Consider the following 19396-nt stretch of genomic DNA (forward strand, 5'->3'; position numbering starts at 1 on the left):
TTGTTTACCAAATTGTTTTCCTGCTCCAGATTCTAAAACAAGATGTGAGAACTAACCAGCTCATAAAAATAAAAAGGAAATTCTCTTCTAAGAAATTCAGGAACCCCAAATCTCCTTTCTTTCAGTCTTTTAAGAGCTCTCATTAGAAGCTTCTTTGTGTGGAAAGAAGTATTTTTTCAAGAGAAAGCGATCAAGAGTTATTCTACAGTGTATTATAATGGCTAGTTTAGCTAAATTATGAAAATTCATTAAAATAACCTTTAAATGACTTTTATTACATTACAGATATATTCTGTTTCTATAGTTTAATAAATGCACACAAGGTCAAAGATGTGAAGAAAATAGTGTTGCTTCTGGAGAGAGTATGACTGTTAGTATAAGGATACTGTAAAAATGAACTGAGATTTTGAAATGTACATAGGTCTGTTAATTCACTCTGATGGCGTGTACTCATTCTGGGACTTTGATATCATTCTACCCCTCCTATACTATGCTACATATCACAGTCATTAGATCACCCCATGATGTGGAGTTAATTTCAGCTATCCAAATACCTTCAGTTATGAATGATAATTCTGGGCGTGTCGTCGAGAGTTACAGCATACCTAGTTAATGATTATTAATTTGGTGTCTATTTTGTCAACTTGAAAAACTCACGAAGTACAACGCTTAGCACAAATAGCTATCCTTGGTGAACATTAGCCGAATCGAATATACTATCTGTATTGCTGCTATTGTGAGGGGCTGGGTGCAAATTACCGGTTCCCTAGAATTTGCCCGTAATTGAATATGTCCCACAATAGGTAACTCTGGCAGTGACAGGCAGCCTGAAGTGTGGTTCTCCCGCCTGTCGATTGGGCCTTACAGGAAGCTCCGCCTCGCCAACTCAGTCCAGGGCGGCAGTTGGCCCGGCGCTGGTGAGTGGCAGGTCTTAGCTCCGCCCCGGCCGTCCGCTGCACCTCCCTGGGTCGGCGCTGTTTCCAGTTGAGAGATGGCGGCCGCCGCAGGTAGACCGCTCCTGCTGCTCCTTTCCTCCCGGGGCGGCGGCGGGGGCGCCGGCGGCTGCGGAGCGCTGACTGCCGGCTGCTTCCCGGGACTGGGCGTCAGCCGCCACCGACAGCAGCACCATCGGACGGTGAGCGAGCGCGCTCGGCGGCTCCGGGGAGGGCGGGGCGGCGCCGGCGTGTGGGAGTCGCCGCCGGCAGGCCGCCGGGGCAGCGGGCGAGTTCCCTCAACTCGCGGCCGCTCCCGAGGTTGCTGGGCACCGAGGAGCCGCCGTGCCCTTCAGGCGCCTGCGGCGACGACCAGGAAGAGAAGGAGGGCGGAGGAAGCGAAGGGGAGGAGGAGGGGCGACGGCGGGGATGTTCCCGCAGGACCGGGGACACCCGGGCGGGAAGAGACGGGACTGGAACCTTTCACGAGGCGCCCCCAATCTTGGTCCCTCCCTCCTTTTTGAACTGCTCTGCCCCATTGCTCCCGAGCCGGGCCCCGTGCAAGTTGTCGCCTTTCCCTCTTCCTTAGGGCGGCTTGGGCTGTACTGAGTTGCCGCGGCTGCCCTGTGTGTGTGTCAGGAGAGTGGCCGTGCCATGCTTTTGGGAGCTGCCCCCAGAAAGCAACCCAGGACGCCAGCGGGGCCGCCCCCACGCCCTCTCTCCGCCCTTTGGGAACGGGCAAGAAGGAGAATCAAACTTTATCCCTCTCTGTGACTTGTGCGTGTGGCAGGGGCACCACCAGCTCCCTTGGAGGGATGCTGCATTGCTTCAGGAGGCAGCTCCATCGCCTCAGGTCCCTAAGGTCTTTGGCGGTCCATTTGGAGGGCTGGTTTATAAGCTTGTTCACGCGTGTCTGAAGAAGGAAGGGTGGGCAGCAAGCAGAGGGGAAGCAAATACAAGTTTTTCCTAGGGGCAGGGATTTGGTGGTTGTATTAACCAGGTATTGCTGGATTTCATTGGCTGGCAAGGACTGAGAGGTTCTATTTGAACATCCTTGGAGTGTGCGTGTTTGTGATTGTGATTTCTTTTTTTCAGTTTCAACAGATCAACTTGGCATGGAGTTCTTGACCTAACAAGTCAGCAGGTTCTCTTCCTTTGGACTTTCTAGACTCATATGTGTTGGTCTCTGGCCAACTCTGAGAGTGAGTGCAGGTTTTATTTCCTAGGGCTAAGTTGTGGAATGTGATAAGGAGAGAATCACTGCAGACAGCCTGATAGAAGAAACTAGTACTTTCAACCCTCAATAAATACATCCACCAGTCTTAACAAATACCTGCACCGGTCGTGTTCTGATCACATAGCTATTGAGAGGAAACTGAGCTGCAGGTTTTCAGAGAGGATACCCAAGTACGGAAGACAGAATAAAATTATTATCTATGAAAAGAACTAAGTCTCCGTAAATGCATGGTGGTGTTATTATCAGTCACAGGTATGGTCCCTATCCTCATTCTTGTAAGAAAATTGTGAGTACTTCTTCATATTTGGCATACTGACATACTGCTTTGCTGAAGCTTTTGGGTGAGAGCCGAGCTCTTCCACAGTTCAGTTTAGATTTGCATGTTTCATGCCCTCCAGTTACGTTTTTTGTTCACCTGAAAACATAAGGTGACCCCAAAATCTGATCACATTCCTTTCTCCCTCAAACTATTTAAAGACTTCCTAAGTTGTCTGATTCTCTGTATCTTGATAATACATCTTTTGACTTTGCACAGTTTGTTTGGACTGTTTGGGTGTGGTATGCATTTAGCATTTTTAAATTTGTGCCTTGTATATTTTCTACCATGTGAATCTGTCAGGCTGTGAGTGTCTTCCTTGTGTGGGTACTTCATGAAAGTGTTCTTCTGTGCTATTCTGGGCTGGGTAATAGTGATATGCTGAATTTGTAACTGAAAGCACAATTAAAATGAAGTGTTATTTCTGAAGGGCAGGAGTGTTATCATGGGATGGTGACTTTTAAATGAATTTAGAATTGTAAGATTTTGAAAAAATTGTACCTGGTTATTTAAAACACGTAAACAAGTTTTTTCTTTACGACTGTTCTGAAGCCATCATATATATGGCTGTCTCCATCTGTTATTCTATGATTCCTCACAAGACTCCATTTGAAAAGTACCTCTTAGGGATTTGTTTAACACTTTATGCCTGAAATTGAGTCCCAGAAAGGGGGCAGACTTGGCCAGGATTACACAGCTACTGTGCAACAATTTAAGGTCTCCCACCCACCCCAGGTAGTCTGACCCCTTTATTTGTGTTCTTTTAATTATAAAGTACTATTGCTTCTTCATATCTTTCTCTTTCCTTATAAAATTAACTGCTACTTATCAAAACCCCATAAATGGGAATTGTCCTATAAGCAGATTTTTTTTTTTGAGGCACATATATTAATCATATTCAGGAGCAACTTGTTCATATAAAGGTCCTTGAGATCCAGAGGGGCATAACTAGTTATAGTGCTGGTTAATTTTTTGATTGAGAGATATGTTTTTTGAAATCCATCTTTTCCAAGTTTGGTGAATGAATCCAAAGCAGTATAGTTCAGCTAGTTGGTAAATGTGGTTGCAAAGTTATAAAACATAACCCTCAACCCCCTAACCCCACTAAAACATCATTTAATTGAGTAAAAAGGAGTAAAGGTGTAGGGGCTTATTCAGTATTTTAACACAATCTAGTGTAATTTTTCCTGTGTGAAGAGCCTGTTACTGCTCTCCAGCTTTTGACCATAACCAAGACTAATAGAAAATGTTTGTTGCATGACTTTCTGTGTGATTAGTGAAGATGGCTGTTATTTTCAAGCATGATTTCTTTGAGTGGGAACTGCCTTTCATTGTGAGCTGTGTAATTTCTTTGCTAAATCAACTGTCTCATTTGTAATTATGACAGCCTGACTGTTGGCATTTCCTGGGGGTCAACGGCTATATTGAATTACTAAATCTCTTACTTAAGTCTGTCAGTGTACTGTTAAAGATTGTGGCTGTCTCTCTCTACACATTGTAGTTCTTTGGCAGTGATATTATTTCAGTTTAAACTGACAGTTTTAACAGAGGTTATATTATTTGACACAGTTGCAAGTCCCAATACTTTAATTGGGTTGGTTCCTTGTGGTCTGGCCCAGTTTTACTTGCCAGATCCACACCAGCACAAATACTCCACTGTTCTGAAGCCAGTGTCCCATATATCCATACTAAATGTGTATGCAGTTCTTGTATCTGAATGCAGTCTTTTAGTCTGTTTCAGAGTAGAAGCTGTGACCTGTGACTCCTCTTTGAGTCTAACACCCTTACTTTACTGAAGAGGACAGACCTAATGGGGACTGAGGGAAGTGTCTTGTTAGGTTATGTTTGTGGTTAATAACATCTGGGATTAAAATTCTTTTAAATGGAGATAGATTCAAGAGAAGTCCTGGTCTAAATCTTAATTTCTGTGATTCCTAGCTTTTAATACTTTTCCATTATTCTGTCTTTTCTGCATTCTGGTGGGATTTATTATTTTCAGGACAGAATTTTGACATGGACTTATCTTGTTCTCTAAATGTTTCACTTGTGGGTGCCTGTCTTACTGGGGAGATAAGGCAAAGATTGTATATCTTATTACAGTTTTGTCTCATGGATCCAGCACAGTGCTAGGTACATAGGTGACTCAGACAAGCATTAATCAAATATGCATCCTTTTGTCTGCTTGCCAGTGAAAAGATATGCTCTCTTCTCCCGCCTGGTTTGACTTGTTTAATGGTCTGTTGCTTAGGTAGCCACACTGGGGTAATTGCTTTAAGTTTGGTATTGCTGCTGTTCTTTGATTGTATATTTTATTTCCTTATAGTGAACTGACAGAGAAAGTTGGTACCACTGGATTAGCTCTACAGAGGTACTTGCTTTCTGTCCAAAGCCAGCAAAAGCATGATAAATACCTAGATTATTAAAAATATATGTTAGAATCAGATTCTAGATTTGTTGTTTTAGTCTACTATAGTATTAAGATTTTGAGGATTCTGGATAAATATGTTAGACTTGTTTTAAGGGAGCAATTATCCTTTTATTTATCTTAAAATTTTGCTTATTTTGAACCCTATAAAATATTTGAATGAGTATGTTGGATTTATTTTAAAAATTCTGATTATTTGAACTTTTCTAAATCCCAGGGGCCTCGACTATTCTTTATGGAATTCTAATCCAAGAGGAAATCTAAGTAGAAAATGCAGCATCAAAAATGGTATATATCCAAGACAACAAATTGAATGTGAATTAGTTTTGGTTTGGGGGCTGCTTCATGTTTGAAGTTGAAATCAATGGTCACGATATTCTATATTCTGCAATAGTACTTCTTTATAACATTATCTGAATAACTGCTGAGATGTTGCTTTTATTTCTTTTTATATTCTAGCTTTCTACCCCAGTGGCTTTTCTTAAAATTTACACTTGTGTCCCTGTGGTTAAGGACAAGATTACCTTTTAAGATCTCAATATAACTGCTCAATAGGGGAATCCTCTATACTTCATTTAACTTACTCATGGATATATTACCATATACCATGGCTCATGGATATATTAGAATTAATGGAGTAACATGTTACTTGGAAAACTAAGATGTTATCATGGAAGACATGTACTTAAAAGAATCCTAGAATTCAGAGCTTGGAAAGACATTAGGTTAAGGAAATAAGAGTGTAGAAGGGTGGAATGGCTTTTTCCTTAGTTTCCCAGCAAGTAACTGCATCTGTTGGTTCTCCCATTCAGTTCTTTTCCTATGAAATTACACAATTCTATTTTTGATTTTTAAAAGAAATTAGGCTGAAACCAGTTTTTAAAAGTGAATTGGGGTTAAATTCTTCTAGTAAGTACCAAAATTCAATCTCATTTTTGAATAATTACTCCCTGATTTAGATCAAGCTTGGTGACACTTGTTAAAAAAACTGTCCTTTGGGGTTGAACACAGAAACAATTAATTTACTTATTTCACTGTACTTTGTTAAATGCGTGCAGTGAGACAGCCTGTGTAGAAATGAAAGTTGTGTTCAAGCTGTCATTTTAACAAGTTTAGTGAATTATTGAACCATAAACCGTGTGTGTGTACAGGCTTGAATCTTTCATATTGATAAAAATATTACTTGGTTAATAACCAACTGAGTCCAGTAGCATACTAAAACAACTTTTTCTAATGCAGTCCTTGAATAATTGGATAATATGACATTGCATTTTGACATCTCTCTTAAAAATAAGAACCTTTTCTAAAGGTTCTTTAGGATATTAATAGTATTTATTCCAGGAGAATGGGGCATTTACTTTTTGTGCTTTGTTAACTGAAGTTTTCAGTTTTTACCTATTTTTTTTCTTACTGTTTATTGTCCACTTTATTGTTTGGAGGAACACTTGTAATAATTACCAGGAAATTGCTGTGGAGCCTGTTAGGTGTATGAGGCTGTCTTAAACTGTACTGCTTCATGGATTATAATATCCTTTAACTTCTTTTTTGCCTTCTAAGACAGGCCTACTTTGTACTTCTTATCTGTAGTAGGTGTTGTTGTAAGATGTTAAGAGTATTAATGTCTGCTTTAAACTGAAGAGAAAGGAAATCCAACTGATAATTTGTCTAATAACAGGAGAGCAACCTGAACCTTGAACTACCTGACCTGTATAAATAGAGGAGTAAATACAGAAGAAAGCATCTAAGATCTGAGGGCATTGTTACCTCATTTAATTCTCACTATAACCCTATGAGAGGTATTATTACCTGAATTGATAGTTGAGGAAATTAAGGATGAGGCAGGCTCACTTTTTCTTAAGTGTCATAAACTGTCTTAATGCTAGGGATGCAAAGATAGACTAGAGAGATGTTTTGGAGCTGAGATTTAAGTCTAGGTCTGGCTAGAATTAAAGCTATACCATGTTGAGTGTCGTTATGGGTCCTTCTTCCCTTTCATCTTGTGCTCCTTTAGCCATGTTTCTTTCTCAAGCATCTACTGAAGTTTTCTTCCACAAGATCTTACCATCCGTCACACAGACTACCGTTTCTTAAATCTCATTCTCCACTCTCCCCTCCAGGTATTAGCTGATAAGGGTCTCAGGTAGTGCTTCTTAGGGATCTTTGTAATTTAATTTAGGATTCTGTAAGTCTCCCTCAGTAGACCTGGTAATTATTGATCATTGCTTCTATATCAGACACTTGTATAACATTGTCTAGGTATGCTACAACAGCTCTACCCCCTTTCACAGATGAGAAAACAAAAACCTAGAAAGGTTAGCAACCTGGAGTCATTCAGAAACATCCAACTGAGATGCTGTGCTGTGAAAGAGAGATGCCTCTGAGGAGGTCCTAAGAGTTCATAATCTGGCCAGGAGATAGCAAGAAAAAGGACTATAACTGGCTTTTCTTTTCAGGTTCAGAGAGCATTTAGATCTACCGGAGAGAGTGGGGGAAGGCTTCACAAGGGAGGCCTCTCTTAGGCTGAATATGAGGAAATATAATGTGTGGGAAAGAAGAAAGGTGTACAGTCCACATTCCAGGCAGCAGCAGGAGCTGATATGACAGTATGAGGGATAAGATGTTTTTGAGAAACAGCCAGTATTTTGTTACAACTGGAGTATGGGCAAAAATAGCTAGGGATTACGTCCAATAGTAGTAGTGATACCAATAATAATTAATATTTATCAAGTGCACCATGTGCCAAGCACTTTACATAGATAATCTCACTTAATTCTTGTGACTGTATATTAATACATACTGTTACTATTCCTATTTTAAAGGTACTAAAATGCTTGTCTCTTAACCACTCTGGTATGGTGAGGGAATCAAATTGTGAAGGAGTTGAAATTTTATTATATAGGTCAGTGTTTTTTTTTAAACCCAGCTGACAGTGAAATACATTTTATATCATGACCAAGCATGTGCATATGTGTATAAAACTAAGACATTTCGTGAATCAATATTTTCTTATTATATATGAGGCATACATGGCTTCTATTCTGTTAAAAAAAAAACACTGGTTGGGACCCACTTAAATTAATTCTATAATTTAAGTAGCAGTTTGGAAAACTACTAGTCAATACATGAACATCTGAAGAGTTTCAAGTAGAGGAATCACATGATCAGGTTTGTGCTTTCAGGTGGGTCACACTGGCAGCCGTGTGACATCCAGATCGGAGAGAATGGGACCAGAAAGGCAGGGACCAGAAAGGCAGAGCCCAGCAAGTGGCATCTTACAGACCAGGCAAAAGGATGCCTGAACTAGGTCAGTAGCATTGGAGTAGAGAGAAGGGGGGTTTAGGAAATAGAACTGATAGAACTTGGTGATTGGATGTGGACTATCATTCAGTTAGTATTAGGTAGAAAGGCAATTCATTTCAAGGTCTGTCTATTACTCAGCTACTGAAATTTTATTTCTTGACTCTTTGTTTCTTTTTACAGTCATGTTGAATATGCTGCTTTGTTGTCTTTTTTGTGTCTCTCCTTTTCTATACAAAAATATTCCGACCTGGTTTAATTATTTTAAAATGACTTAAAAATTTATGTATCAAATCAGATGTTTGCTGGAATATCAAGAATATCCTAATATTCCTGCATCCCATACCTTATCCCATACTATCAGAATCCAGAAAATTTGTGCAACAGTGTGAAAAAGATTACATAGCATGATGAGCACTTAGCAAATCTTTGTTGAAAGAGTGTTCTGTGTATTATACTTTTCTAAAGCAGAAACTCTTAATATTATGTTCATTAATTAGAGGAATACTTTTGAGTACTTTTTTTTGAATTGTTTTCTTTAACTTTCCATTTTTGTAATATTTGACTCCCTTTAAGGAATATTGACCATTGCATATATGATGGTCTTATCTTTAAAAAAACAAAAACTAGCCATTCCTAAGTATGAGATATTTTCTTGGTAACATTTTAGCAACTTTCCTTTCCACATTAGATGTGTAGATTTGTGAGATTCCTACTGCTTCTCCCATCCTAGTTTCTCAAGAGAATTATAAAAATAAAAATACATAATTGAGAACAAAAATTGTTTGGTGTGATTCTCTAGCATTTTAATTTATTATGTACCTTACTGGATTGCTTTATTTAGAAAGCACATGTTCTGTGGTCTTCTAGATATTATAATACATAGGTAAGTATCTTATGTATTTGATAACTATGACAATTTTTTAGAGACCTTATGATATCTTATTTACCAGAAGAGATTGTATTTGCAGTTTAATTGGTGAGCCTTTTGACATCCTGTGGGAGCAAGGAATTGCTATGCCATCCCAGAATATTTTTATTAGTTTTCTGAGAGAGTTAAATAAATGAAGAGATGGGAGTAGTAAGATTGTGTGTGTGTGAGCGTGTGTCTGTGTTTCCCAGTCACCAAAATAAAAGTAACTGAAGAGGATTAGGTGCCATGTGGTATATAATAGCGTTAGGAGCCTGGGTTCTGTTCCTTTCTCTTCCATTAATTTGCTATTTACCTTGGGCAAGTGACTTAACCTCTTTGGTCTTAATATTTTTGTCAATTAAATAAGGATGCTTGATTAGGTGAGCCTAAAGGGCTTCTTTAATTCTAAGATATATATCATTTTTATATAACACTTCATAAGTAATATTTATATTATTTCATTGGGCGGCTTATGTAAAATCATAAACCCAAGTATATTGCTTATTCTCACAAAGGTCAAAGACTTGAAGTGAAGTAAACTAGCTTTCCAGTTCCTTTATAGGACAGTTTGCATAATTACTTCTGACAATTTGGTGAACAATTTACCCTGCATTCCTCTTAAACAGTTCATTATGCCTTTGGTCCCATCTTTCTCTTCTGTCTTCTTTTCCAATCCATACTGCTGAGGGAGTGAAGGAAGTGGTGAAGATGTGGTGGGGAATCCAGAGAATTGGAGAGATGGGGGAAGGGAAAAAGCAGTTAATGTTGAAGCATTGAGGTAATATGGGACTGTACTAAAAGTTGTTAATTCTGAGTTATAGCTTGGCTACCTGAAACAGAAAATGTTTCTGTTCTCCTTTGGAATTACACTACAGGAATCCTGAGTGTGAAAAACTTAAAAAGTAATTAGTTGCTCGTAGTAGTCTGTTCTCCCAAACTGTGTGAGATGAGCCTAATACAGTGTCAGGAACGTGAACATTCAGTGTTGGATAAATGAGAGTCAGTGAGTTAAAATGTACTAGAGACCATTTCTAAATCCTTCAGTCTTGTGGGTAATACAGCTGTAGGTCATTTTGTTCTCCTGGCCTAGATACTACAGTGATGAGAATCATAGAAATAAATATAAGGGGGAATTACTTTTCTTTGATTCAGACAGCAGTTAATAATTTTAAAAGAGTTCACAGATTGTACTGAAACAAGCAGGACTATGTAGAATGCTAAGTAAAATAGCTCTGGAAAAAGATTGTAGTGCTTATATGTTACAAGTAATTTAAGAAATTGACACAGTGCATCTACCTGGCAAGTATTTGGAGTGAGTAGGGGAGAAGAGGAAAGGGTGAAGGGCTTGTCACTGCCAAAGAGAGAAAAAAACTATTTGAAAGTGGTGCTGCCAACTCTAGCTTCCCTGAATATATATATATATTTCCAGAGATGACAGATTTTTGGAGGTGTTTTTTGGGGGCACTAATCTTCTGTATTTCCATTCTGCCCCCACTGGACTGCCATAATTCTGCTAGCAGCCATGAAGCAGGTCTCTGGCAAGTGTGATAAAAACCTATTTTTCATTTTAAAACAGAGTATAGATGTCAGAATACTTTAAGGAAGTATTTAAAGATAGATTGAATGGAGTAGTAGTAGTAGTAGTAAAAACCTGATGAGAAGATTGAAAATTTTTGATTTGCTTTAGATGGAATTACATTTCTTTTGTAAATAAATACCAGTTTATGTCAGTCTCTTGTCAGTTTCTCTCTTGCCCCTCTCCCTGATCTTTGTGTGCTGTTGCCAGAAACTGCTGACTAGACTGGGAAAATGAGTTTTTTGATCATAAAGAGGTAGTAGTAATTTTTTTGTTTTTATTTTTGAGGTATCCCAAGGGTATATTCTGTGTGAATGCATGTATGCATGTTAGTAATTGGCATTTGTTTCTTCACTTTGTTCTTGTTTTAACCCCAAAGAAAATGATTTTTTTTTCATTTCTAGCTCAGCCTTCAAAACAAAATGTTTTCTAAGCACAGTTGAGACAGTAAGAATTTTAGTATATTATAGAATTTTGTAATATTCATTTATTAAATGGAGAATTGAACTCCAATCAGTACTTTCTTTAATCTTTATATCTTACTCTGCACTGGCGTTTGATTCAGAATGAAATAAAATTCCTAGCTTGGTCAGCTGTCACGAAGTTGGGTGAGCTTTAAATGTACAGTGGATTTCTTTTTAGTGATTGCTAGAGCTTTTATCAGTTCAAGAGGGAAAATGAAAGAGATCTATGATAGATTTCTTGCCTAAAATGAGTATTCTTGGTGAGATTAAAAGTAGAGGCAATCTGAGGCCTTGAGTTCGGATCCGAGGGTCACATCACAGCTAGCATAGAAAGTTGCAGCGCTACTGGAATAAAAGAGAGAAGATAACTACTGATGAGCAGACTCTCAAAGAGCTCACTAGGAAATGCCATTCTATCACCAGAGGATTTTTTTTTTTGCCCAGGGGAAGAGCGGAGTGCTCCATAAGGAAATTACATTCAGTCAAACATGCCAAGGAAAAAGTCTCTTCTTTTTAAATAATGAGGTGTATCATTCATGTCTATAAAAACAAGTAGAATAATGTATTTCCTTTAGCTTTAGAAATTAAACACAATTGCTGCCCTAAGTATCCTTCTTCAGTCCTATTTCCAAACCTCTCTCCAAAAAGTAACATTCTCTCCAGTGAGTGTTTGCCATTCCCATGCATGTTTTTATCCTTTTGCTAAATAGAGCCATTGATTGATCTATATATTTGTGAATCTTGTAAGCATATTTTAAACCTTATTGAGAAGATATTACACTGTATGTACTTATGTAATTTGTTCTTTTTGCTTAATACATGTGGTTGTGCTTCATTTATGTTTAGCCTCTTTGTGGTGTTTCATTCTCTAGAATACATATTTAACCATTCTCTTGTTAAATGAAAGGCTTTTTAGCTGAATATTTTGGGGGAACAGAAAATAATATAATTATGTCATTTTTAAAGTTAGACTAGGAATGTTGTTTTGACTTTAAAAAAAGCCATTTTCCTTTTTTGGTGTGGGTGTCCTCATTTGTCATATTCCTGGGAAAACCTTTGTACTTCCCTAGAGAAGGGGGGTGAAGAGTAAAGTTTCATTACACAGATGAGCATGTCTTGTGCAAAATGCAGAACAGCATATGCATTAATACAGTGAGCTCAGGAAGGATTGAGCTGCTGCTGTGAAAACTAGGTTTACTGTGTTAAAATCCTCAGATTTTTCCTGTGCAGAGTGCACTCGTTGGCATTTCATTTCTTTTCCGTGTGTTTGGAATAAATTGCATTTTGGGATTGTCTGCTTTTTATTTTTTAATTGAAGTATCGTTGATACACAATCTTACATTGGTTTCAAATATACAAGGCAGTGGCTCAACAGTTAGCCATATTATTATTTTTTTGTTTTTGTTTTTTATTAAGGTATCATTGATATACAATCTTACGTAGGTTGCACATTAGCCACATGTGGTTACTACATTGCCCCCATTATCAAGTCCCCACCTCATACCCCATACAGTCACTGTCCATCAGCATAGTAAGATGCCATAGAGTCACTACTTGTTTTCTCTGCGCTATACTAACTTTCCCCATGCACCCCCTATATTATGTATGCTAATCGTAATGCCCCTTAATCCCCTTCTCCCTCCCTTCCCACCCAGACTTCCCAACCCCTTTCCCTTTGGTAATCGCTAATCCATTCTTGGGTTCTGTGAGTCTGCTGCTGTTTTGTTTCAGCTTTGTTGTTATACTCCACAGATGAGTGAAATCATTTGGTACATGTCTTTCTCTGCCTGGCTTAGTTCACTGAACATAATACCCTCTAGCTCCATCCATGTTGTTGCAAGTGGTAGGATTTGTTTTCTTCTTAGGGCTAAATAATATTCCTTTGTGTATATGTACCAGTTAACCATACTAAATCCTCACCCCCTCTAGTGTGGTTACTATCTATCAACATAGAAAGACATTACAGAATCATTGACTATATTCTCCATGCTGTCCCTGTGATCAGCTCATATTGTGATTGCAAATTATTGTGCCCCTTTATTCCCCTCACTCTCTCCCGCCACCCACCCCAACCCTTCCCCCTTGGTAACCACTAGTCACTTCTCTTGTCTGCTTTGTTTTTGTAAAGGGATATGTGTCTTACATGGTAAAAAGACTGTTCTTGAATTGTGTCATGGTTTTATGGAGCAAAGGAAAAACATGTAGGAATGAGGGGAGGTACTTATTTTTGAGGCAGTTGGTGCAAAATAAATATTTGTTTTAATAATAAACCTTTTGTCAATGTTCATTCATTCTTACTTTGTAATTATTGTTTTTAAATGGCAATCTGATAAATATTTTCTTCTTCCTAATTTCATGTAGTTGTCTTTTATTTGCAACATCTTTCACAATGGTTTGAACAGTTTTGCAGAATACACAATGCAGAGCTTCATTCAGGTTGTCCCTCCAACTGATTTGCTGTAGTGCATTAACCAGAAATGCTGATGTAGCAAGGGAAACACTAATAATTGGGATGCTTTCCAGAGATTGTAGCTAAGGCAAGGCAAACACAAGCCAAAATTTAAGAAGAAAATGTTAGTTAGGCACCCAAGATGTAGTCTGGCCAGATATGCTATTAACAGTGAATATTTCTAATTAAATTAATTGAGGCCTGGCAATTTGAATCACCAGACTTTCTGTTAAAAAGGTGACCCAACTTTAAGCATATTAGAATTTAGGGATAAGCATAAAAATAGTCTTCAGGTTAAACTTATTTAAAATGAAAACTTTACATTATCTTTGCTTTTTCTTATTGGATAGATTCCAGTGCCTCAAGTATGATTAAACTCCACTGCTTGTTTGTTTTTCCAATGTGGTTCTGAAGGAAAGGGTGCTAAATGAATCTGCAACTAAAGAAAGAGTTTTTGGTTTTTTGTTTTGGCAGGCATGATTAAATAGAAGAAGGAGAGAAGGTATTGCTAATTCAGAATGACTTGTTTTCTCACTATTAGTTTTTCTTAGATGTCACACAGATTTTTTTTTCACAAATTATTTTACCCATGACAAGAGTAGGTATGCGTAGTGGTATGTAAACAGGCTTTAAATTTTTGTTGTTGTTGTTTTGGAATGATCTCTGATTAAATTTACCAAGAGTCAAGCATTTTGAAACAGAACTCTTTCTTTTCCTTTTTTTTAATGGAAGTATCATTGATATACAATCTTATATTGGTTTTAAGTATGTAAGACAGTGGTTCAACAGTTACTCATTTTATTAAATCCTCACCCCCACTAGTGCAGTACTATCTGTCAACATAGAAAGATGTTACAGAATCATTGGCTATATTCTCCATGCTGTACCACCATCCCTGTGACCAACTTATATTATGATTGAGAACTTTTCCCCTCCACTATTTTAACTACCAGTACTTCTCAGTGTCTTTGCGTCTTCTGCTATTTTGTTCATTTGTTTCGTTTTGTTTTAGATTCCACAAGAAGTGAAGTCATACGGTATTTCTCTTTCTCCACCTGGCTTATTTCACTTAGCATAATACCCTTCAGGTCCGTCCATGTTGTTGAAAATAGTAGGATTTCTTTCTTTTTTACAGTTGAATAATATTGCATTGTGTATATGTACCACATCTTTATCCATTCATCTATTGATGGACACTTAGGTTGCTTCCATATTGTGGCTATTGTAAACAGTGCCATGATAAACATAGGGGTACATATATCTTTTTGAATCAGAACCCTTAAACCAGAGAGTTGTATGGCTAGGCAAATGAATTGGAATTTTTTTTTAGTGTACCAAAAATACCTAAGTTTTGTAAATTTGTTTCTGAAATAGTGTAAGTTCCTGAGTGAACCTGGATAGCCTGAAACTTCTATTGCCAGGGTCCCCTTAAGTTTTTAAAAATGCTTCTTTTTTCTTCATTGTTACTAAGGTTCTATCTGTTTTTTAAATGCTGGAAGCATAGAGATGGGATGAAAAAATTTACCCTTCTTTAAAACTATTTCTAAAAGTATTGGTTTATGAGTTGCTTCAGATGCTCTGTTTTTTATCTGTCTGAGCTTACCTTGTGGTTTTCAAAGATTCAACATTTTCTTTCTAAAAAATGTGTATTTTTGAGTTTCTTATAACCAACCTGGATTTATTTTAGTTTATAACTCATATTCCTTTAAAAATGCCCACTTTTCCCAAGGGTCATTTATAATAACTAGCAGCTGAGAATGACCGTAACAAGATCTTTTCAGACTTTCTTCTATTTTTTTGGCATCATATGCTGAGGTACCCATGTCAGCAGGCTCAGCAGGGCCTTTACCTTTGACACTGACTTCACTTTTTTCTATTCTTTTAGGTCTTTCACTATCCTACAGTGGTTGGCAAGATATCGTTTCCACCTCACTCTCCATCCATGTACCATTGTCAGTGACATCTTAGCTGCTAGAGTGTGGAGCTGGCCTTTGGGAGTCAAGTAAGTGCCTTTTTTACTATTTGGCATGGCTTTTGCTGACTGCAAAGCCATGTAGAGGAATTCTTAAGATTAGTTTTTAAAAAGGCACTTGCTTGATCCTTGTGGGCTGGCTCTTGGCTCCAGCCTACTATTGAACACCTGGTAGCTAACATGGGGCTGAATTTAGTGAGGTAACTTACTGTCACAGAATGGATGTTTTTACTAGGATAGAACCTAAGGGATTTAGATCTGATCTTGGCCTGATTAGACCTTTTATATTGATGAGCAGCCCCTGTCCCATCCCAGAATGAATTAAAACTTCTGTGTTAGCTCAAATAGTTATCCTGGCCTCCTGAAAATTTACCAGGTTATGGATGACCAAGGGTCTGCTGGTTTAAACCAACAGGGTTTCATGGAAACAGAAGAGCTCTCCCAGGAAAGCCAATGACCTTGACATTTATCTGTATTAATTTAGCTTAATATTTGGAAGAAGTGATGGTTGGTGTTGATGAGGTTTGGGTTTTCTGTATTTATCAACTAAAGTTGCTAAAACCTGGTATTTTACTTTTGCAGGTAACCTTGTAAATTTTGCCTATATAAATTAACACATTCCCTGTTATGTCATAACAACCATGTAAGGGAGAGTGTTTTCCTGCTCTGTCTTAGGTATTGGTGATGTGACCTGTTTATGCAGGGGAATCTTGAACATTCTCAGGTATGTGAAGATCATGATTCGTAAGCATTTTCTCCCTGCAAACAAAATAGTTTATTTCAGTGTGAACCCATGATGGGTTTCACAAAATCAGTCTTGCCAGTTGATTTTCTTGCCCCTGATACTATAGAACAGGGATTGGCAAACTACAGCTGAGACTGCTGCTTGTTTTGTAAATAAAGTTTTATTGGAACACAGACCCATTCATATACATATCGTCTATGGCTGCTTTTGCACTATAACAACAGAGCTGTGACAGAGACCAAATGACCCAGAAAGCCTAAAATATCTGGCTCTTTAAGAATAGGTTTGCCAATTCCTAGTCTAGAGGAACCAAACTTCAAGCTGTATTTAGATATAAACTTGCTAGAACCACTGTTGGATTCAAATAAGCTCCTGAAAAGAAAGCCAAGATTGTGTCATAATGCTGACCAGCAAGTAAATATTTGCAATGCATATAGTGTTGGGATTACTAATGCAAAGTTAATGAAATGGAAAGCTATGATGACTATTCAGCTTCTTATCCTCACTCATTATATCCCTCCCCATCGTGACCCCAATAGGTATAAACATTCAGTGGCAGGATAATTATTTTTCTTTCTAGACATTCTAAAGGTTTTATAGATTAGATAAGGGTAAAAGATTTAACTAGGATATCTGGCATAGCCAAGAAGTGATAACTGAAGGAACTCGACTTATAGAATGAATATTAGAGTTAAAATGGACTTGAGATGTTCGGGGAATTGTTCAAGGATCATGGAACAGATTAGTGGTAGAACTGAAACTAGAAGTTAGGTCTCTTGCCTTCTTGCCCAGGATTCCTTCCACTACGTCTCATATCATGTTAGAGCTACTTGTTTTCCCTACCAGGTAGCTGTAAAGCACAGTTTTTTTCCTTTATTCCCCCTGAAGTACAGCAAAGACTCAAAAAATTTAAACCACAAAAATATGGTTTATTGGAGAATTGGCCTTACTTGGAGTTTGGATGCTTTTATTTTATTGTTTGAAGATAACTGGGAGATTGTGTTTTAATGAATTCTTAAGTGCGTATAGTGTGTACTCAGAAAAGGTAGATTAGTGTAGGGGAGGCACAGGGAAGGCAGTATAGCACAGAGAAGACAAGTAGTGACTCTAAAGCATCTTACTACGCTGGTGGACAGTGACTGTAATGGGGTATGGGGACACTTAATAATATGGGTGAATGTAGTAACCACATGTTGCTCATGTGAAACCAGCGTAAGATTGTATATCAGTGATAACTAATAATAAAAAAAAAGTTAGATTAGTTGGAATAAAAAAGTAACTCTGAGCCCTGTTCATAATTTTATAGCTAGAAGCAGAATCAAAGCCAGCAGAGATGGAATGCTTCCCTTATATATCTGTGTGTCTAAGCCCATAGGTAGAAAGAGTGTATGTGTATATGTGTATGTATATATATGTGTGTGCATAGGTGTGTAACAGCTCTTAAAGTACATTTGGACTGCATTCTGAGAGTAGTTTAGCAGGTGTGTTACAATCTGCAAGTTAGGTTGTAGAGTTTTAAATGGATTTTTTAGTACATTTTATTCTAAAACAGTTTTGGATTTGTGGGAAAATGGCTTAGGGAACAGAATTCCCATAAATACCTCTTCCCCATCTCTCCTATTATTATTATCTTACATTAGTATGGTACATTTGTTACAATTAATGAACCAATATTGATACATTATTATTAACTAAAGTCCATACTTTATTCAGATTCCTGTAATTTTTGCCTAATATTCTTTCTCTGGTCCAGGATTAAATGAATTTTTATTAGCATGTTCACCAATGTAGAAGGCAGTTATGTGACCACCTAAACATTAGAGTAGTTCTGAAGTCCCTTTCATTTCCAGGAGTCTGATTAAATGAGTATAGGCTTAACTGCTGCACAGCTCTGACATAGCATTTATATTCTGTTGCCTTTTGAGAAAGTGGCTGCTTTACTTTACTGATAGTAATGATAATCAGTTACTGAATTTCAGTCATACCTCTGTATATTCTATGTATTCTTTCTGCTTTCAAGGCATCACTTCAAACCTAACCAGAATGTAGAGTCCTTTTCCCAAAAGGAACTCCCTTTTATGACTTGACTGTTTTTTTTATGGGTACCTTTATTTCTTCCAGTTACTTGAATTTAAAACTAATTTTTGGCTCTTCTCTTTTCCTTTGCAACAACCCTTGCTTACCCTTTTTAAAAAACTGGTGAAAAACACAATGTAAATTTTGCCATCTTACGCACTTACAAATACTGATTTTACCCTTTTAAGTATTAAGTCCTAGTTGGAGTCTACCTTTCTCATTTCACTTACCTTGCATTTTGTGCAACCATCCTTACCCTTGTTTAAACTCTTGTTATATGTCTGGACTTTTGTCTAAATATCTCAACTTTCAGTGTTTCCTCTGTAATCAATCCATTCTGTATTGTCTGCCAGATTTATCTTCCTAAATCTCACGTACCATATCATTTCTCCACACAGAGTTTTGCTCGCCACTGTCTTCAGGATATTTAATGCAAATTCCTTTGTCTGATATTCAAGGCCTTATCATTAAGTTCCATTCTGTTTTTCTATCTTTGAATGGTAATATTGTTTTGATAACCAGTTACTGCTTAACTAACTTCCAGGATGTGTGAAGCACCGTACATGCATGATTTTATTTAATTTAATCTTATAAAGTAGATAATGTTATTGCCACTGCCGAGGAAATAGAGACTGGAGGGTTCTAAATAACATGCCCAACCTGGTAAGTGATGGAATTGAGAGTTCAAATGTATGTCTCCATACTCCACAGTTGTAATCTTTTTATCTCCCAGTACTCTTGAAGCCTCAAGTAGGATAGTCCCTAATGACTAAGTACATTCCCATCTTTTATCCTAGCTCATACACATTGCAGATCTACTGCCTGGAAGGCACTTACTTGTTTCTTACTCCTTCTCTCACAATCTCATTCTATCCATCTTTTAAAGCCTAGCTCCAGTCCCATCTGTTCAGTGATTTTTGTCTCTCCCCTTAATTTATAGAATACTCCTTAGCCTCACCACACACTGTATTTCCACTGCCTTGAATCTGTTTCT

The 19396-nt window shown here is 37.7% G+C and overlaps 1 protein-coding gene across 3 annotated transcripts in view; it reads left to right on the forward strand.

Annotated features, from left to right (window-relative positions):
* Positions 1–539: 539 nt before the first annotated feature.
* MCU (mitochondrial calcium uniporter) overlaps positions 540–19396 on the forward strand; it is a 234836-nt gene continuing 215979 nt past the window's right edge. The window contains exons 1-3 of one of the 3 annotated variants that reach the window (XM_036928763.2): positions 998–1135; positions 15495–15611; positions 16257–16305. In XM_036928763.2, coding sequence (XP_036784658.2) covers positions 16279–16305 — 27 coding nt within the window. In that variant the 5' untranslated portion in view covers positions 998–1135; positions 15495–15611; positions 16257–16278. Of the gene's footprint in view, positions 1136–15494; positions 15612–16256; positions 16306–19396 lie in introns of all 3 variants that reach the window. The other 2 variants (XM_057505965.1, XM_036928762.2) reach the window with 2 other exon arrangements.

Source organism: Manis pentadactyla, chromosome 8 (assembly GCF_030020395.1).
Source record: "Manis pentadactyla isolate mManPen7 chromosome 8, mManPen7.hap1, whole genome shotgun sequence".
Classification (NCBI taxonomy): domain Eukaryota; kingdom Metazoa; phylum Chordata; class Mammalia; order Pholidota; family Manidae; genus Manis; species Manis pentadactyla.